This window comes from Lissotriton vulgaris, chromosome 3_1 (assembly GCF_964263255.1).
Source record: "Lissotriton vulgaris chromosome 3_1, aLisVul1.2, whole genome shotgun sequence".
Lineage (NCBI taxonomy): Eukaryota > Metazoa > Chordata > Amphibia > Caudata > Salamandridae > Lissotriton > Lissotriton vulgaris.
This window is the reverse complement of record NC_141689.1, coordinates 516,440,870-516,462,304: the sequence shown is the minus strand read 5'-3', so window position 1 is coordinate 516,462,304 and position 21,435 is coordinate 516,440,870. Positions and strand designations below refer to the sequence as shown.

The 21,435-nt window shown below is 51.4% G+C and overlaps 1 protein-coding gene across 1 annotated transcript in view; it reads left to right on the top strand.

Moving 5' to 3' along the window:
* Positions 1–21,435, top strand: part of ANKDD1B (ankyrin repeat and death domain containing 1B) — a 602,007-nt gene that overhangs the window by 448,796 nt on the left and 131,776 nt on the right. Inside the window, exon 12 of the mRNA XM_086960762.1 lies at positions 11,770–11,868. Coding sequence (XP_086816888.1) covers positions 11,770–11,868 — 99 coding nt within the window. The remainder of the gene's footprint in view (positions 1–11,769; positions 11,869–21,435) is intronic.

The following is a 21,435-nucleotide window of genomic DNA, read 5'->3' as shown; positions in this document are numbered from 1 at the left end:
CCGGGTACCTGAATGTGACAGCGCTGAACCCGCCTGGGGTACTTGACTGAGGCATAGCGCCGCGCCGCTCGGGAAGAAGGAGCTATTTACGACTGGCCTTGCTGTGGTGGGGGCCACACAAATACGGGGCTGCTGGCTGGCCCTGGCAGAGGGGTGAAGTGAGGGGCCTGCGCGCCCAGCCCAGCACTGGTGTGCGGAGTGTGTCCGGAGGAGTAAAGGATGTCGTGGTCCCGGCAGTCAGGTGCCTGATGCCCATTCGGCGGCTGCGGAGGTGAGGAGAACTCCAGCCGGGCGTTTCTGGCCCTTGTGGCAACGGGCGGCCTGCAGCGACGGCACAGGGAAGGGGCCGGCTGAGTCCCCACGGTGCAGGAGGAAGGGTTACTGGGCCGTGGGACGCCCGGAGTGCCTGGGACTCGGTCCGAAGGCCTGCGGACAGTGGTTGGCCAGCATAGAGGGCAGCACGTGGCCGGGAAGCAGTATTTGCTGGTAGCCAACCCCCTGGAGTTTAAGTGGGTTTGGGACGGTGGAGAGAGGTCTGGGCGTGACCGTGGTTCCCTGCTGCCTCTCTTCGCGCTGTGGTCGGAGGTGATCGGTGCCAGACTTCAGCAGTACATATGGCCCTGTTGAACGCCCTCGGCTTTTGCCCAGACTGTAGACCCCCCCCCCAGGTCTAGCTATGGCGACGGCCAGGATCTGAAAGGAGAAGGCGGTGAAAGATGGATCTCCGAAGGTGGCGGTGCAGGCCGCTACGCCGGCATCTGACAAGTCTCTGCGGAGGGAAGATGCGGAGGCCCTGGCAACTAAGGCCTTCTTGATCGAGCTGTTCTCTGCGATCAAAGAAGACATTGCGGAGCTACACTCCCAGCTGGCGTCTGATCTTCGTCAGGTGCGGAGGGACGTTGATGGTGTGGGAGAGCTGGTTGCGACCCTGCAAGAGCACGATCTGGGGACTGCGGAAGATATCCATCACCTTCAACAAGACGTGATCCGCCTCACAGAACAGAACCTGGACCTGCAAGCCCATGCAGAGGACTTAGAGAATCGGTCCCGCCGCAATAACATTCGGATTCGGGCGGTGCCCTGGAACGGCGAGGGGTCGGATCTGCGAGAGTATGTGGGGTCCCTCTTTCTGCACATTCTTAATGAGGAGGACGTGAAGGATGTCCAAATAGACCGAGTGCATCGTGTTGGTCTCCCGCGGGGACCTAAGGCCCCTCCGCCTTATATATTAGTATGTGTTCACAACTTCCAACTCAAAGAACGGATACTCAGGAAAGCTAGGGATCTCGCCCCCCTTTAGATCCGAGATCATCCCCCTTTGCTTTTTCAGGACTTAGCGGCCTCAACTTTGGTAAAGCGAAGAGAATTCAAACCTGTCACCAACTAGCTCAGAGAGTAGAATGTTCCCTATTCCTGGGGGCATCCATTCCGGCTCATCTTCAAGTGGAAGGCCAAGCTTATCCAGGTCCGGTCCCTCGAGGCGGCTCGTGACATCTTGGGGCTGGAACGGCCGGCCCCCTCTTCTGAGGTTCCGCCGAATGGCAGAGAGTCGGTAAACCTGCGCCTATGGTATGATGGAACGTGGGGCTGCCGTGGCTTCGGTGGCCCAGGTAACGGACGCTTCAGCAGGCACTTGAGGTATGGACTCTTGCCCGGGCCTAACAAGTTTTACCTCAGTGGGGACAAGGGGGGCCGGATGTTAGCACATAGGCTGAGGGCCCGAAGGCAGCAAGCCGCCATTCAGGCCATCAGGGATGCGGGTGCGGTGGAGCAGACTGCTGATTCCCTTATCGCTGACTCTTTCGGGCGGTTTTGCCACACATTGTATAGCCGGGAACCTACAGAGTCAGAGCGTGTGAATGCGTACTTGGCTTCATGTGGAGTAACGCCCTCTCTCAGACCTCGGCAGCTGCGCTTGACGCGGAAATACGTATAGAGGAGGTCATCTCTGCGATCTTGCGGTTGAAGCTGGCCAAATCCCCGGGTCCAGCCGGCTTTTCAGCCATTTTTTATAAAAAGTTTTGTATGGAACTAGCGCCCTTTTTAACTCGCCTTTTTAATTCCTTCCTGGAAACGGGAGAGGTGACCCCTTCTATGTCGGAGGCGGTGATCACAGTCATCCCCAAGGCAGGGAAAGACTCCAGGGAGTGTGGATCGTATCGCCCGATCTCCCTACTCAACATTGACGCGAAGCTTTTCGCTAGCATTCTGGCTGCCCGCCTTAGCCCATTCATGGATGGCATCATAGAACCGGACCAAGTGGGGTTCATACCGATGCGACAGGGAGGGGAAAACACGAAGAGGCTTTTGGATCTCATGGATTCAGTACACCGCTCTCACAAACAGGTCCTTTTTTTACCAATAGACGCGGAGAAGGCCTTCGACCGCGTCGACTGGACGTACTTGTTCGCAGTCTTGAAGGCTTTCGGACTGGGGGATAACTTCATAACCTGGGTGCGCTGCCTCTACGCAGCACCGACGGCGGCGGTCCAAGTGAACGGGTGTAGATCGGCCCCTTTCCCCATCACCCGCGGGACGAAGCAGGGTTGTTCTCTGTCGCCGTTGCTCTTCTAGCTCTATATGGAGCCATTCGCTCAGAGAGTGCGGTACAACGGAGGCATTGAGGGGGTTCGGTTTGGCGCTGACGAACACAAAATAAGCCTTTACGCCGATAACGTGATCCTCTCACTTGTGTGTCCTCACACATCCTTGTGGCACTTGTCGGTGGAACTGCACGAATTCGGTGGCGTTGCCGGCTTTAAGGATAACTTCTCCAAGTCCCAAATCCTCAACGTGTCGATCCCGGCTGCTGGCGTGCAAGACCTTCGAAAGGACTTTGCCTTCCAGTGGGTTCATTCTGAAATCCCTTATCTGGGGATCCGCCTTGTCCCCACTATAGCACAGACAGTCTCTCTCAACTACAAGATCTAGGTTGAGCAAACAACCAAGTCGCTGTCTGATTGGTCCCGATTGCGGTTCCCCTGGTTTGGTCGACTGGCTGCTGTCAAAATGACGATCCTCCTGCGCATTTTATACCTTTTCCAAATGTTGACTCTGAACCCCCGGCCGGGTACCATTCAGAAGCTCCAAGGGCTGCTTAACCAATATTTTTCTGGAATTGCAAACGTCCACGGCTTGCCTCCACGTTGATAACGGCCCCCCGGGCCAGCGGCGGTTTGGGCTTTCCATCATTGTATGCGTATTATCAGGCGGCTTGTCTGCGTTTTATTCTAGAATGGAACAGGCCACACTCCAGCAAGCACTGGTTATTAACGGTTCAGGCGGTGGCGGTCTGAATTATTTGGCGCGAGTTATGGCTCCCTCGGAAACATAGAGCCTGGGGTCTATATTCGTCCCCCGTGACGTCGCCAACTATGAAAGTGTAGGATCAACTGGCACAGCGTAGGGGCTGGACCACTTTCCCCTCACCCATGACGCCCATTGTTGATAACCCGGATTTCCCGTCCAGCTGCTCGTCCCCAGTCTGCCAGCGATGGCGGAGAAGGCCTGCAAGAGGGTGGGACGCCTCTTTGATCTGGATTGCTTGATCTCGTCCCCTCGCTCCACCGGGACCACTTCTCCCTCTCCGAGGCCAATGCCTTTCCCTATTTACAGGTAACTCATTGGGTCACGCAACCCCCTAACATCGCTGATATGTCCCGCCCCATGACGGCGCTCGAACGCTGGGTGGTATGCAAATAGGATGACCGCAAACTTATATCTGATCTATACGCTCTGATCATTGCGCGCCCTAAAGTGCCGCGTACTAAAGTGCATGTTCGTTGGGAGACGGAGTTGGGCCGCCCGCTGTCGCATTTGGAGTGGGAAAAGGTGTTCTATCGCGCGCAGCATACGGCGCCCAATGTGGCAGGAGCTGAATCAGCCTACAAGGCGGTGTCGTACTGGTACCATGCCCCAGCGCGATTAAGGCTTGGGACCCGAAATGCTCAGGTCTATGCTGGCGGGGTTGTGGTGCTCCGGGCACTTTGACGCACCTGCCTTGTCACTGCCCGAAACTAGAGCGCTACTGGAAGGCTGTTCTTGATGATATCGATGAGGCCTTTCACATCACATTTCCAGGGCTCCTGAACATGTGCTGCTAGGGCTCCCGCATCCGAAAGCGTTCCCTTTGCGCTCCATGAGAGGTAAACAGATAGCTCTGGCCTTGCTAGCAGCGTGCTTAGTCATCCTTACGCAGTGTAGATCTACTGATTCACCTGACCCGAGAGACTGGATTAGGCGGCTGTGGCACGTGTTGGCAATGGAGCGACTCGTGTTGTGTGTGGAAGGCAAGGGAGAGGTTTATGCTGAGTTGTGGGAACCATTTATCCATCTTCTTTCCCGTGACCTACGCGAGGTAACGTGCCCCAAGTACCTACAGATCCTGCAACTTATCCCGGTGGTCCCTCAGAGTGCAGTCAAATAGGTTCGGGGGGTCTGGACCGTGCTAGATGGCGTATGGGACTTAGTGTGCATAAGGGGAGTAGACGAGGCTGATGCGGAGGAGGGAGGCGGGGGGTGGGGTGGGGGTGTTTCTATTTTGTGTTGTGGTTTCTGTTCTTTTGTAAATGCAGTGACAGCTAGAATCATGGCTGTTCCTCCCGGCATTGCCTGTGTCCTCGCCAGATCGCCCCCCGGGGTGTAGACCCAAAGGCTGTGTTTAATGTTGCTGAATCGTGCTCTGCCGGCCGGCGGATGTAGGCAGCCGAGCTGTGTAATGTGTTGGTATACTGCTCAATAAAAATGATTGATTCTAAATAGGAATAAGTACACAATTGATAACTCTCTGTATGTGCCTTGGCTCTTATCGAACAGATCCTGAATTCTAGCAGCACTGGATGGCTTGAAATGGTGTATCACCTGACTGATGGGCGACTGGGATGAAACATAGTTCAGCATGAAGTTAATGCTGAAGCGCAATTTTCATGATGAATTTTTGCAGCAAGACAGGAAAACACATTTGAGTATGGGACATAGGTAGGTCTTGTACTCATACTCTTAAAAGCGCTGTTGTGATTTGAACCAGCCCCACACATGGGCGGAGAAAAGTTGCCAATATGTGCTTGTCCTGTTTCTCAATTGCCATTCAGTGTTGGTGAGTGGACCCACATTTCAGAAACATTGCAAGTGGATATGGATAGCTTTCTGAAGTGAATGCCCATGAATTTAAATATACTCAAAAGTAATTTTAAGGTAAGTAGCACTGGTTGACATCATCCATTTCCACAACTGCTTCACTCCTGTTTGTAGTGCAAGTGGCTATGATTTATTAACATGAGTTATGGCCTAACAACATTTGCCTTACTGTGTTATTCCCCTTTGCAACGCTGGGACTATACTCTGGGGGAAGAACCAAAGGCATCAAAATATTCCTTTTGAAAACCCCTGTAGCACATACAGCATAGTGGCTGCCGCCGCCTGGTGCTGCACAGACACACAAGAGAGCCAGCAGAAGGAAACTCAGCGGAGGCTGCGGCTTTCAAACAACGGGCCATGCTCACTGCCAGGGCCCTGACTGGGAAGGGTCTCCCCAGGCTGGGGACAAGGTACAGGGTTAGCCCAAAGGTAGGACAAGCAGGCATTAGCCCTAAACTCAGCCGCTGGGGGTGATTCCTCATGGGATCTTGGCTCTCAACAATCGCTCTACTAATGGTGTTAAAGGGCAGAGTAACTCTTACCCACTGATGATGCTGTCTAGTACTGGGGAGATGCACAGTAAGCTTGTTCTGTTACTAAACCAATACAATCCTGTGATGTTTGGCTGATACTACTTATTTCTTGGGTGGCTGGTGGCCCTTAGTCTTGATGCCAAGCCAATTGTTAGGCCAGGCCAATAATCTTCAGTAGTATTGGCAATGCATTTGTTGCTGGAGGAAGGGAATGTGATAATTACTCCCTCACATTAGATGACCAGATCAAGCATTACTTACCATTGACACTGTTGATCTGATAGAGACTTTTAACTGCAGATTCCTTACCTTTGAATTTCCCAGGCATCAGTCTGTATCCGGAAACTTTTGCTTAGCAATACCCCTTGCGCGTGCTGTCTGCGGCTCTACTCGGCTACTCGTGACACTGTTGGCGTCAATAGCGTCGGCTATGATGTTGCGGTATCTATATAGGCGCCACCCTGGTGCACAGATGTCAGTTCATTTCTTTCCGCACCAGTTTAGCGCCGATCCGAGAAGAGCTACCCCTCTGTTGCCTTTTGACAAGCCTTTTCTCAACTTTTTGTCGAATTAGAAATTTTTTCTATCTTTGTGTGCGTGCGAGGATGTCTTCAAGGAAGACACGGTTCAAGCCATGTGGTGCCTGCCACAGCATGATGTTGGTTACTGACCCCCACCTCATCTGTCTCTGGTGTCTTGAGCACGACCAGGATTGGAAGTCATGCTCGGACTGTCGGCTATGGCTGCTAAGGGCTTGTGAGAGCGGGCTATGAAGCTCCTTGCGGCCTGACATTCAACACCATCCAGCGAGACTCAGTGGAGGTCACAGTCCCTATCGAGGAAGAGGAGGTTGTGAGACCGCTCCCGGAGCCAAAGTGCTCCATGCTCCACTCGGGAAAAAGTCACAAGAAGAAGTCCAAGCCGACTTCATCTTCGCCTCAGCTGACGAAAGAGGTAAAGAGAACTGTCGCTCAAGACACAGTTCTGCGAGGCCAGAGCCAAGTTTGAGCTGCCTTCCATGCAAGTCAGGACTAATCTTCTGACTGAAGTGCTTTAGTCAGGGGCTTCTACTTTCAAACCCTTTTTGTCCTTTAATGAAGCACTAACTGATGTCCTTCTAGGCACATGGCCCAAGCCTAGCACAGGGGCTCCTGTGAATAAGACAATTCCACGCGGTCATCGCCCAGCTCCGGGCGACCCACAGTTCCTCAGCCATCACCCCACCCCCCCCAGAAAGTTTGGTGGGGCAGGCATCCACATCCTGTGGCGTGTTTCCTTTCGCCCCCCCCCCACCCCCCCCAGCCCACCCCCCCAAGTAGGGGATCCAAGAGGCTGGATTCATTTGGTAAGACGATGTTTTCATCCTCCAGCCTGGCATTGCGGTCGGTGATTTGGAGATGGTTGCCACAAGTCCCGGAGGAGCCTAGACTGTGCTCCCTCAAGCAGTTCAGGATGGGAGAGATGTATCAAAATTCAACATATGGTGTGGACTTGATACAACGAATGCGTGGGCAGATCGATTTCCATGACAGTGCCCTTGAGATGTCACGCCTGGCTTAGGACAACTGGCTTCTTGGGTGATGTCCAGGCAAATTTGATGGACATGCCTTTTGATGGAACAAGTCATTTTGTGGAAAAGGCAGATACAGCTCTAGCGAGGTTCAAGGTCTCTTGAGCTGTAGCCAGATCCTTGGGCCTTCCTCTACTCCTCATGTTCAGTCTACCTTTTGCCCATTTCGTGGCAATGGAAGGGGTTTCCAGCCGCATCAGCCCTACCCCATTTCGACTTCAGAATGGAAGCCAAAAGTCGTTGGCCACCCTGCCCCAGGAAGCAACAGCTTCCAAGCGCTCCTAGTCTAACTCTGCAAGACCACACCACTCTAGTTGGCAGGGAAATCCTTCATCATCTCGCCCACATAGAGGTCCATAACATCCAACAAGTGGGTCTTGCAGATCATTCAGGAGGGCTATTCTCTGTCTTTCCTTGCTTTTCCTCCTCCCATTTTGCCAAGTCAGGAACGGCTGATGGAGGATCATTTGAAATTGCTCCAGGAGGAAGTTACAGCTCTCTTGGCCAAGGGAGCTATAGAAAGGGTCCTGGTTTCAGAAGTAGGCAGTAGTTGTTAATCCCCCAACTGTATGTTTCCAAAGAAGAACAAAGGGTTGCGACCTGTTTTAGATCTTCCTCAAGAAGAAGTTCAAGATCCTTACTCTAGCTCAAGTCTTGTCTGCCCTAGACCAAGAAGACTAGATGGTAGTGTTGGACCTGCAGGATGCATATTTTCACATCTCCATTCTGCCCGGTCACAGGTGTTACCTGCGGTTCAAGGTAGGCCACAAGCACCTTCAGTTTACTGTGCTCCCCTTCGGCCTTCACAGTGCCCCTCGGGTGTTCACCAAGGTGATGGCAGTGGTCGCAGCTTATCTGCGCAGGTTAATTGGTTTCATTCTTCCCCTACCTCCACGACTGGCTGTTGAAGGTGTCCTCGCCTCAGGCTGTTGTCTCCCACCTTCAGACTAAGGTGGACCTCCTGCATTAGCTTGGGTTCTCTGACTCCTTTTCAGACCCTTCCTTTCATTGGAGCTGTTCTGGACACAGTGCTGTTTCCGGCCTATCCTCCCGAACAGCGAGTCCAGGATATTCAGCTAATGATTACGATGTTTCAGCCTCTATCCTTGATTTTGGTGAGACTAACTCTGTGGCTGTTGGGGCTCATGGCCTCCTGCATCTTGTTGATAAGGCATATCAGGTGGTGTATGCAGGCTCTGCAGTGGAACCTGAAGTTCCAGTGGGCACAGCATTGAGTAAATTTCACCGACATGGTCCAAATCTCGGAAGGAACTGTGAGAGATCTGCAGTGGTGGTTGACAAACCGCGATTGGGTCAATGGCAGACCCCTCTCCCTTCCCAAACCGGATCTCACAGTAGTGACAGATGCATCTCCTCGAGGATGGGGCGGCCATCTGGGAAAGGTGGAGAACAAGGGGACACTGGTCTCCAGCAGAGTAGGGGCTCCACATACATTTGTTGAAGCTTCGAGCGATTCGCTTGGCATTGAAAGCATTTCTTCCCTCTGTCAAGGGAGAAGTTAGTGCAGGTGTTAACGGACAACACCACCACCATGTGGTACTGCAACAAGCAGGGCGGGGTGGGGATGTGGACCCTTTGTCAAAAGGCCCTGCGTCTCTGGACATGGCTGGAATAGCAGGGCATAACATTGGTGGTTCAACATCGGACAGGTTCTCTACACACCAGGGCGGGCAAACTCAGCCATCGATGCCTAGTGGATCACAAATGGTGTCTCTAGTCAGAGATGGCGGAAGGTCTCCTTCAGCAGTGGGGAGAATCTTGGTTAGATTTGTTCGCCTCAGAAGAGAATGCAAAGTGTCAGCAATACTGGGCACTGGAGTTTCCAAGGCGGCTATTGCTCGGCGACGCCTTTCGTTGTGAGTGGAGCTCAGGCCTGATGTACGCCTTTCCGCCCATCCCGCTCAGGGTTCTGAAGATCAGGAGCGACTGGGCCCAAGTCATTCTTGTGGCTCTGGACTGAGCAAGGAGAGTCGTGTCCAGAGCTTCTAAAGATAAATATCGATCCTCCGATAAGGCTGCCTTTTTGGGAGGTTCTTCAGTCGCAGCAGCAGGGGAGGGTTCTCCACCTGAACCTGTCAATTCTGTGCCTCCATGCATGGAGATTGAGCAGCAGCAGTTGATGGCTTCTGACCTTTCTCCCGAAGTAGGTAACGTTATTTTGGCGGCCAGGTTGCCATACACTAAGCTGGTATATGCCTTGTCGTTGGTAGAAATGTGTATTCTACTGTTCAGAAAGTTTTATTGACCCTCTTTCGCCTTCTCTTTCCACTGTTCTTTTATTCATTCTAAACCTTGCCCAACAGGGCTCTGCTTTGGGAACTCTAAAGGGCTATCTTTCTGCTCTGTCTGTTTTTTTGCGGCTGCCAGACCAGCCCTCTCTCTTTATGTATGCATTTGTACATAGGTTTCTAAAAGGGCTGGCTCACTTGTTTCCACCCACGTCCTCTGTTATGCCACAGTGTGACCATAATTTGTTCCTCACTTATCTTATTTGTGCTCCCTTCAAGCCTTTACACAACTGTCCCCTCCGGCTGCCTACCATCAAAACAGCCTTTTTATCTTGCATGCCTCCCTACATACTGTCTTTTCCAGACAACTTGGTGCTTTGCACCCTTGCTTAATTCTTGCAAAAGGTTGTGACCCCATTCCATCTGGGTCAGTTCATCATGCTGTCCACCTTCTTTGCTCCCCTGCATCCCTCTAAGGAAGCGGCGCACCTACACCGCCTGGACCCAAAAAGACCGTTGTTGTTCTACCATGAATGCACAAAAAGATTCCGGGTGGATGACCAATCTTGGTGGGGTATGTGGGATCCAAGATGGGGCGGGCAGTGCAGAAAAGGACCATCTCTCGCTGGATCGTTCTCTGCATTGAGATCTGCAATGCCCTGGCTAAGAAGCAGCTCCCTGAGGGATTAAGGCCCGTTCCACCTGGGTAAGGCTCCTACTAAGGCCTTAGGTCGGGATGTCCCAGTCCCTGACATATGCCAGGCGGCAGTGTGGGCTTCCTTCCCCCGTTTTTCCAAGCACTACTGTCTGGACAGTCAGGTCTGTAGGGACGGGCATTTTGCCCGTTCGGTCCTGCAGGACTTCCTAGTATAAGGTATTGGTCTGCAACCCACTGCTGGGATGGTATGGCTTGGGTATCTAATTCTGTAACTAGAAGTCTCTATCAGATGAACAAGTTACTTACCTTCGGTAATGCATTATCTGGTAGAGAGTCTATCTAGTTGCAGATGCCTAACGACCCCACCCATGCCTCCCCGCTGTGCCGACTAATGCTGTAGGGCTAGGGTTACTCCCCTTTTCAGGGCCCTCGTTTTGCATACAGCTATGTCAGTTACTTTGTGAATCTGCACTGCTTGTGAGGAAAAAATGAAAAGTACTGGCGTCTGTGTGCCTGGGTGGTGCCTATATAGGTACTGCAACGTCATAACCGATGCTGCCGTTGACGTCACGTGGAACCGAATGGAGCCACCTGACGGCATGCGCAAGTGTTATGGCTCAGAAAGCGTTTCCAGGTCCAAGTTGACGCCAGGGAAATTCAAAGTTAAGGAATCTGCAGCTAAATAGAGTCTCTACCAGATAATACGTTACTGAAGGTAAGTAAGTTGTTCATTATTTTTATTAGGTGAGGTAGGTGCTCAAACCTGGTGAAGCCTCAGTGACCAGGACAGAAGTTTGTTCGCTGATTTGATGTGTGTGACAACCAATAGAAGTCAAGTGCCATCCTGTTTCCACTGTTCTACATTCTGTATGTGAAGAAGGCAGCCTGGTATGTGTGCACCCGTATGCTTGTACACTTGTGTATGAGAACAACTTTGGTGCTTATATACTGTGTTAACATAGATGGTTTCTGTAATGTTTTGGTGGATATTATCTCCCTAAAAGCAATACCCTTTATATTGTGCACTTGGGAGAGCAATCGGCAACCATTACGTAACACCCCAATAAAAGAGTGGGGAACGCATATACTTGGTGTATGTACTCATTTGGGGAGTAGGGTGTAGGTGTTCTGATGCATTTTCTGGACTGCTGAATGATTCAGTGGAGGCATGATTTTTAGTATGTTATGAAGGGGCACCACACATAGGGCAACACATTATTATTCGCATCCCATCTCAGGCACTTACGACACTACCGAATATGTGACAACAACCTACGTTCTGCTCCGTGACCATCATACGATGAAGAAAAAAGGGTACAGAAGGTGAGAGGAGCTATAAAAAGGATTACACCTTTAAGTGCAGTTCATACTTAATAGTGTATAATTCTCCCAATTATTCCTAGAAGATTGTGCAGCTGTACAGCTGTGTCAGGAAATGTAATGTGGTGTATTGAGAAAGGAAATCTGTGCAAATGTTGTATTTAGGCCTGTCATTCTGTTTACCCCATCTTTCTAGTCACAATTTGTAATTTATTTCCAACTTGTATGTTATTATCTCTTTGTTATATATGAGAGCTGCTTCAAGCCTTTAAACTATACATGATCTTCTCTTTTTGGACATAGAGACAACAAACTCCTCTGCACCTTGCAGCTGACCTTAGGAATATTGAAATGGTGGAAATGCTACTAAAGGCAGGCTGTGACCTGGATGCTGTGGATAAGGTATAGGACAATGCTAAATATTGTGTCATGTTTTTAATGTAGTTAGAGATGGTAATATGCCAGTCCCATAAATTCCAATAATGTATGCAAACTGATCAGCAATTGTAAATGTAAAATGCTCAAGGATACCTCCGTGGTATCTGCAAGGAGAAGTTAACCTATTTTGCCCTCCTCACAATGTATATTTCTACTAAGGCCTTGAACTTCCTGGTATGTCCAAGTAGTAAGATGTAACTTCACTAGTATTGTTCCCTACCATGGTCATGTGGTGCACTCTTTTCGGCGTGGGTTAGATGAACAGTTTTTGCTGCACGTGTCCAAACTGAGGAAAGATGGCAGAACATAACCTTTTGGAACCGCCCTTTTCTGATCCACAGCTTCCTACTCTTAGTGCCTAGGTGTCCATCAGTACTTTCTCCTCAAGTGTTTATTCATTTTTATTTATTTGCTTGTATAGCGCTGGACTCGACCCCCGAAGGGGTATCTCCGCGCTTGATTCGCTGATGGTGCCAGATTCGGTGCCTTTAGTGGGTGTAAATAGGGAGCTATGTCTCACAGAAGAGATATGTCTTGAGTGCTTTCCGGAATGATAGAAGATTGGCATTTTGTCTCATACCGCTAGGGAGTTTATTCCAGATTGAGGGTCCTATGTATGAAAGTGCTCGGCCGCCCTGCCTGGCCTTCTTAATGGGGGTAATTTTTAGTAAGGATTGATTGCTTGAACGCAAGAGACGTTCCGGTTTATGGATTTGGAATTTCTGAGTCAGGTATTGGGGGCCTGATCCATAAAGGCTCTTATGTATGATGCAGCAAATCTTGAAGTTGATTCGCTGACTTATGGGCAACCAATGGAGCTGTTCCAGTAGGGGCCTAGATGGTGTTCTCGAGGGGACATTGAGGACCAGCCTGGCCGCAGTGTTTTGGGCCACTTGAAGACGGTTGAGCACGTATTCATTTGCTGAGATGAAAAGACCATTGCAATAGTCCAATCGACTTATTGCGAGGGCCTGGACAAGGGTCTTTCTATAAACGTCTGATTAGAAGGTCTGATAACCTAGGCACTCTTAGTGCCTAGGTGTCCATCAGTACTTTTTCCTCAAGTGTTCTACCGCCCCTCATTTGTTTAGAGCCTGGTCCTCCTTATTGACTCACACCACTTAGGCTACTGTATTGTCCTATCCTGTTTCCCTTCAGTGCTTCGTCCCTGTGGCTTTCTCCCACACATGTTTAGTGCCTCTTTTGCATCTATACTGCTCTAATTGAATTGTCAGTTCGTTCGATCATAGAACCTCACCTGGTTCCCCAGTCCCCAAGTCGAATGCTCTGGCCACAGAGCCACACCTCCTATTTATGACTTAAGATGTTAATTTTAGGGCATCCTTTGCTGGCCCTTCACATTTGATTATTTTTTCAGGAAGATGGTGTGATTGAGCTCTGATGTGACTCCAAAACGTCCTTTGGACTATAGTCGTAGTGGCCATGGATAAGCATGACTAGTGGTCATGATAGGGTATCGCTGCAACGCTAGCTACTCACCTTTGTTGTAAAACCCAGTCAGACAAGTCAAATAGCGCAGTAGTGGGCATGAGGGAACAACAGCCCTAAGAGACATGTTGCAGATGGAGAAGGCGGAATACAGCTGCTTTGTGTCACCGCCCTCTGCAATTGCTTTCACAATGTGTCAGTCATATCTTGGAATAGCACATATGATTATTTCTCTCTCACGTTTATGCTATTAGCTTCTACTGGAATCATTCAACCTCCTTAAGAGTACTTCTTTTTCAATGCTTGAGATGCATTATTCTGAGTATCAGCAGCAGATCAGGAAGGGACTATCGGCCAGATATACGACCATCAGGGTTGCGATTTTTAGCGACTCGCAGTTTGCTGGTCGCAAAACCTGATGTACAACAGTGCCTGAGACACTGTTTGCAGTTCTTAAATGGGTCACAAGGGACCTGCCTCCTTTAATATTCAGGAGGCAGGTCGCATTTTGCGACCCATTTGGGAATGCCCGGCAGTCACAGGGTAGGTAGCCTGCTGGGGGTCAGCAGACCAACATGCCTGTGACTGCTTTTTAGATAAAGCAGCTTTTTTAAATGTAACATGTTTTCTTTAGAGAAAAACAGGATGCTTTTTAAAAATAAAAATTAAAAGTTTTTTTTTTTTTCCGTGGGGGACAGTGGTTTGTGGGACCACTGACTGCTCTGAAAAAATGTTGGCATTCCCTTTGTGAATGCTTTACCACCAATCTAAAATTGGTAGTAAACTGCGAATGTTTTGTGACCTCATTCACGGTTGCAAAACATTACTACATACCAGTGCGACTCACTATTAGGAAGGGACGCCTTTGCAATGCCCTTTCTTAATAGCGACCTGCAAACCCTATTTAGCAAGGTGGTTAATATGTTACTGACTCGCAAAATAGGGTTGGTACCTTTGAAAATGCTTTTTACCAGCCACAAACGGCCAACTGGTAAAATGCGTTGTACATCTGGCCTCAAATGCTTCAATGGAGAAGCTATCTTCAAAAGAAAGACAGCCCCCCCCTTCCACTAAAAGCAGCACATTACGCATGTTAAAAAATGTGGGCTTGGAGTATTATCTAAATAAGCACATAGAAGGGCTACATTATTTTTTAGGTGTTTCTTTTTAAAAACATATCTTTTCTTGGTGCATTTGAAAAGTTTAAAAACAATGATTTTTTCTAAGTATATGACTTGACAAATATGATATTTAAATGCATATCTAGCTAATACTTCAAGGGCACATTTGTTTTCCGCTATGTGGCCTGTGCTGGTTCAGTTCAGTACAGAAACAACAAAAATAACAAACTGCTGGTACTTTGTAATGCTGCCTCCATTACAGTTAGAGATCTTTTCCTCTCTCTGCTGGTTCAATACAGAAACCATTTTTGTAAGGCGACTTCCTTATTGATGACTGTCTATCTCTCTCTGGCTCCCGAATGCTGTTGATGTTGTCCTTTTTTGCAACTTTCTTCCGTCACAGACCCACCTGTGCTGCTGGGGCACTGCTGATAGTACACTTTGCCGTCATTCCCCCATTTGCACCGACCGTTTAACCCACAGCTTTCCAAACTTTCCACGTCGGTGACACACCTTTTCGACAATCTTCATCTTGTGACACGGTAATGCGAGCGAGTGCAGCGAGCGAGCCGAACCTCCTACAGAGGGTTCTCTCTCCTCTCCGTCTCCCTCTCACTCCTCTCCCTCCTCTCCCTCTCTCGCTCCTCTCCCTTTCTCCCTCCTCTCCCTCTCTACCTCCTCTTCCTCTCTCCCTCCTCTTCCTCTCCCTCCTCTCCCTCTCTCACTCCTCTCCCTCTCCCTCCTCTTCCTCTCCCTCCTCTCCCTCTCTCACTCACTCCTCTCCCTCTCACTCCTGTCCCTTTCCCTCTCACTCCTCTCCCTCTCCGTCTCCCTCTTACTCCTCTTCCTCTCCCTCCTCTCCCTCTCCCTCCTCTCCCTCTCCCTCCTCTCCCTCTCTCCCTCCTCTCCGTCTCCCTCTCACTCCTCTTCCTCTCCCTCCTCTTCCTCTCCCTCCTCTTCCTCTCCCTCCTCTCCCTCTCCCTCTCCCTCCTCTCTCTCTCTCTCCCTCTCTCCCTCATCTCCGTCTCCCTCTCACTCCTCTTCCTCTCCCTCCTCTCCCTCTGTCTCCTCTCCCTCTCCCTCCTCTCCCTCTCTCCCTTCTCTCCCTCCTCTTCCTCTCACTCCTCTCCCTCTCCCTTCCTCTCCCTTCCTCTCCCTCCTATCCCTCCTCTCCCTCTCTCCCTCCCTCTCCCTCCTCTCCCTCTCTCCCTCCCTCTCCCTCCTTCTCGTCTCACTCTCACTCCTCTTCCTCTCCCTCCCTCTCCCTCCTCTCTGTCTCACTCCTCTTCCTCTCACTCCTCTTCCTCTCCCTCCTCTCCCTTCCTCTCCCTCCTCTCCCTTCCTCTCCCTCTCTCCCTCCTCTTCCTCTACCTCCTCTCCCTCTCCCTCCCTCTCCCTCCTCTCCGTCTCACTCTCCCTCCTCTTCCTCTACCTCCTCTCCCTCTCCCTCCCTCTCCCTCCTCTCCGTCTCACTCTCACTCCTCTTCCTCTCCCTCCTCTCCCTCCCTCTCCCTCCTCTCCGTCTCACTCCTCTCCCTCTCCCTCTCTCTCCCTCCTCTCCCTCCTCTCCCTCCTCTCTCTCCTCTCCCTCTCTCTCCTCTCCCTCTCCCTCTCCCTCCTCTCCGTCTCCCTCTCACTCCTCTTTCTCTCCCTCCTCTCCCTTTCTCTCCCTCCTCTCCCTCCTCTTCCTCTCCCTCTCTCTCCCTCTCTCTCTCCCTCCTCTCCGTCTCACTCCTCTCCCTCTCCCTCCTCTCCCTCTCCCTCCTCTCCCTCTCCCTCCTCTCCCTCTTCCTCTCCATCCTCTCCCTCTCTCTCCCTCCTCTCCGTCTCACTCCTCTCCCTCTCCCTCTCCCTCCTCTCCTTCTCCCTCTCCTCTCCATCTCCCTCTCCCTCTCCCCCTCTTCTCCCTCCTCTCCCTCCTCTCCCTCTCCCTCTACCTCTCCCTCTCCCTCCTCTCCGTCTCCCTCTCACTCCCCTTCCTCTCCCTCCCTCTCCTCTCCCTTCCTCTCCCTCCTCTCCCTCTCCCTGCAGTCTCTCTCTCCCCCTCTCTTTCTCTCTCTCTCTCTCTCTCTGGCTCTCTCCCTCAGTATCTCTCTCTCGCCCTCTCTGTCTCCATCCTTCAGTCTCTCTCCCCCTCTCTATCCCCCCTCTCTATCCCTCCTCTCTCTTTATCTCTCTCTCCCTTCTCTCCCTCCTCTCCCTCTTCCTCTCACTCCTCTCCCTCTCCCTTCCTCTCCCTTCCTCTCCCTCCTCTCCCTCCTCTCCCTCTCTCCCTCCCTCTCCGTCTCACTCTCACTCCTCTTCCTCTCCCTCCTCTCCCTCCCTCTCACTCCTCTCTGTCTCACTCCTCTTCCTCTCACTCCTCTTCCTCTCCCTCCTCTCCCTTCCTCTCCCTCCTCTCCCTTCCTCTTCCTCCTCTCCCTTCCTCTCCCTCTCTCCCTCCTCTTCCTCTACCTCCTCTCCCTCTCCCTCCTCTCCGTCTCACTCTCACTTCTCTTCCTCTCCCTCCCTCTCCCTTCTCTTGTCTCACTCCTCTTCCTCTCACTCCTTTCCTCTCCCTCTCCTCTCCCTCCTCTCCCTCTCTCCCTCCTCTCACTCCTCTCCCTCTCCCTTCCTCTCCTTCCTCTCCCTTCCTCTCTTTCCTCTCCCTTCCTCTCCCTCCTCTCCCTCCTCTCCCTCTCTCACTCCTCTCCCTCTCCCTCCTCTCAGTCTCACTCTCACTCCTCTTCCTCTTCCCTCCTCTCCCTCCTCTCCCTCCCTCTCCCTCCTCTCCGTCTCACTCCTCTTCCTCTCACTCCTCTTCCTCTCCCCCCTCTCCCTCCCTCGCTCTCCCTCCTCTCCGTCTCACTCCTCTTCCTCTCACTCCTCTCCCTCTCCCTCTCCCTCCAGTCTCTCTCTCTCCCCTCTCTTTGTCTCTCTCGCCCTCTCTCTCTCCATCCTTCAGTCTCTCTCCCCCTCTCTATCCCCCCTCTCTATCCCCCCTCTCTATCCCTCCTCTCTCTTTATCTCTCTTTCTCCATCCTTCAGTCTCTCGCACCCTCTCTCCATCCTTCAGTATATCTCTCTCTCTCTCTGTCTCTCCCCGCTCTCTTGCTCTCTCCCTCTCTATCACTCCCTCTATCTCTGCCCCCCCCCCATATCTATGTGGCACCCTTTCACCGTTCCCCTTCTCTCAGGAACTTCTCGCGTGAGCCGCCCCTGGAAAAGCATTGCCTCTGCTGTTTGTGCATTATGTAATGCCCAGCACAAGTCAGCATTCTAGTGCTGAGCCTGTAACTACACTGAACACCCACCCACCACTGATGTCACTGGTCATGTGACACAGTACGAATAAAAGAGGCCGAGCGCACGTGCTCTGGGCCAGTTGCACCATGTATGCAGTGAGTCCTGTGTCTCATTGAGTAACAGCATGAGGGCCTAAGGCCCGACCCTACAATGGCGACGAGAGTGGAGCTGTGCCCAGCGTGCCACAGCTAAAAAGAACACTTCGAAGGAAAATGGGAAGGAGAGCTGCCTGCTGCAAAGGCACACCCCTGAGAAGAATCGATCCGGCCGCCGAGAGGCCCACGAGGCATGTGTCGAGCCCCGGGCCTGGAGGAAAAGGAGAAGGTGACCGGGAGCTCACCCCGCACCTCTGCAGCTTGCCGTAGCCCGCCCTGCCGAGGCGGTGCCCCGAGAAAGACGAAGAAGCCATCGCGGTGTCCACCCGCGTGAGAACAGGCCCGTCGGCCGAAGGTGAGCCCCAGACTGTGAGGCACCAAAAGCGGAGCCCACCCCCCATAGACTATGAACATTTAATGTGCCCCCTGAAATGCGAGCGGCACTGAACATTGGCCCCGTAATTGAGCAAGGCTCGCGGAGCCCACCCGCGGCCTGCCTGTTGCGACGCGGCGTCGGCCGCAAATGCCCCCGTTAATTAAGACCAATGACCAAAAAGACAGTGCTTGTAGTAGGATTCCTGGTCAGGTGGGCTATGGCTAGTCGTGGGATTGATGTGCTTGTAGTAGGATTCCTGGCCAGGTGGACTTGGCTAGCCATGGGATTGCAGTGTTTGTAGTAGTATTCCTGTGGACTACGGCTAGCCATGGGATTGCAGTGCTTGTAGTAGGATTCCTGTTCAGGTGGATTACGGCTAGCCATGGGATTGCAGTGCTTGTAGTGGGATTCCTGTTCAGGTGGACTACGGCTAGCCATGGGAATGCTGTGCGTGTAGTAGGATTCCTGTTCAGGTGGGCTACGGCTAGTCATGGGATTGCTGTGCGTGTAGTAGGATTCCTGTTCAGGTGGACTACGGCTAGCTATGTGATTGCTGTGCATGTACTAGGATTCCTGTTCAGGTGGATTACGCCTAGCCATGGGATTGCAGTACTTGTAGTAGGATTCCTGTTCAGGTGGACTACGACTAGCCATGGGATTGCTGTGCGTGTAGTAGGATTCCTGTTCAGGTGAGCTACGGCTAGTCATGGGATTGCTGTGCGTGTAGTAGGATTCCTGTCAGGTGGACTACGTCTAGTCATGGGATTGCAGTGCTTTTAGTTGGATTCCTGTTCAGGTGGACTACGGCTAGACATCGGTTTGCTGTGCGTGTAGTAGTATTCCTGGTCAGGTGGACTTGGCTATCCATGGTATTGCAGTGCTTGTAGTAGGATTCCCGTTCAGGTGGACTACAGCTAGCCATGAGATTGCAGTGCTTGTAGTAGTATTCCTGTTCAGGTGGACTACGGCTAGCCTTGGGATTGCAGTGCTTGTAGTAGGATTCCTGTTCAGGTGGGCTACGGCTAGTCATGGGATTGCTGTGCGTGTAGTAGGATTCCTGTTCAGGTGGATTACGCCTAGCCATGGGATTGCAGTGCTTGTAGTAGGATTCCTGTTCAGGTGGACTACGGCTAGCCATGGGATTGCTGTGCGTGTAGTAGGATTCCTGTTCAGGTGGGCTACAGCTAGTCATGGGATTGCTGTGCTTGTAGTAGGATTCCTGTTCAGGTGGACTACGGCTAGCTATGGGATTGCAGTGCTTTTAGTAGGATTCCTGTTCAGGTGGACTACGGCTAGCCATGGGATTGCTGTGCGTGTAGTAGGATTCCTGTTCAGGTGGACTTCAGCTAGCCATGGGATTGCTGTGCGTGTAGTAGGATTCCTGTTCAGGTGGACTACGGCTAGCTATGGGATTGCAGTGCTTTTAGTTGGATTCCTGTTCAGGTGGACTACGGCTAGACATAGGTTTGCTGTGCGTGTAGTAGTATTCCTGGTCAGGTGGACTTGGCTAGCCATGGTATTGCAGTGCTTGTAGTAGGATTCCTGTTCAGGTGGACTACGGCTAGCCTTGGGATTGCTGTGCGTGTAGAAGGATTCCTGGTCAGGTAGACTTGGCTAACCATGGAATTGTAGTGCTTGTAGTAGGATTACTGGTTAGGTGGACTACAGCTAGCCATGGGATTGCAGTGTCTGTAGTAGTATTCCTTTTCAGGTGGACTTTGGCTAGCCATGGTATTGCAGTGCTTGTAGTAGGATTCCTGTTCAGGTGGACTACGGCTAGTATTTGGGATTGCTGTGCGTGTAGTAGGATTCCTGTTCAGGTGGACTACGTCTAGTCATGGGATTGCAGTGCTTTTAGTTGGATTCCTGTTCAGGTGGACTACGGCTAGACATGGGTTTGCTGTGCGTGTAGTAGTATTCCTGGTCAGGTGGACTTGGCTATCCATGGTATTGCAGTGCTTGTAGTAGGATTTCTGTTCAGGTGGGCTACGGCTAGACATGGGATTGCTGTGCTTGTAGTAGAATTCCTGTTCAGGTGGACTACAGCTAGCCATGGGATTGCAGTGCTTGTAGTAGTATTCCTGTTCAGGTGGACTTCGGCTAGCCTTAGGATTGCAGTGCTTGTAGTAGGATTCCTGTTCAGGTGGGCTACGGCTAGTCATGGGATTGCTGTGCTTGTAGTAGGATTCCTGTTCATGTGGACTACAGCTAGCCTTGGGATTGCAGTGCTTGTAGTAGGATTCCTGTTCAGGTGGGCTACGGCTAGTCATGGGATTGCAGTGCTTGTAGTAGGATTCCTGTTCAGGTGGGCTACGGCTAGTCATGGGATTGCTGTGCTTGTAGTAGGATTCCTGTTCAGGTGGGCTACGGCTACTCATGGGATTGCTGTGCGTGTAGGCGGATTCCTGTTCAGGTGGACTACGGCTAGCTATGGGATTGCAGTGCTTGTAGTAGGATTCCTGTTCAGGTGGACTACGGCTAGCCATGGGATTGATGTGCGTGTAGTAGGATTCCTGTTCAGGTGGACTACGGCTAGTCATGGGTTTGCTGTGCGTGTAGTAGGATTCCTGTTCAGGTGGACTACGGCTAGACATGGGTTTGCTGTGCATGTAGTAGTATTCCTGGTCAGGTGGACTTGGCTATCCATGGTATTGCAGTGCTTGTAGTAGGATTCCTGTTCAGGTGGCTACGGCTAGTCATGGGATTGCTGTGCATGTAGTAGGATTCCTGTTCAGGTGGACTATGTCTAGTCATGGGATTGCAGTGCTTTTAGTTGGATTCCTGTTCAGGTGGACTACGGCTAGGCATGGGTTTGCTGTGCGTGTAGTTGTATTCCTGGTCAGGTGGACTTGGCTATCCATGGTATTGCAGTGCTTGTAGTAGGATTTCTGTTCAGGTGGGCTACGGCTAGTCATGGGATTGCTGTGCTTGTAGTAGGATTCCTGTTCAGCTGGACTACAGCTAGCCATGGGATTGCAGTGCTTGTAGTAGTATTCCTGTTCAGGTGGACTACGGCTAGCCTTGGGATTGCAGTGCTTGTAGTAGGATTCCTGTTCAGGTGGGCTACGGCCAGTCATGGGATTGCTGTGCTTGTAGTAGGATTCCTGTTCAGGTGGACTACAGCTAGCCATGGGATTGCAGTGCTTGTAGTAGTATTCCTGTTCAGGTGGGCTACGGCTAGTCATGGAATTGCTGTGCGTGTAGT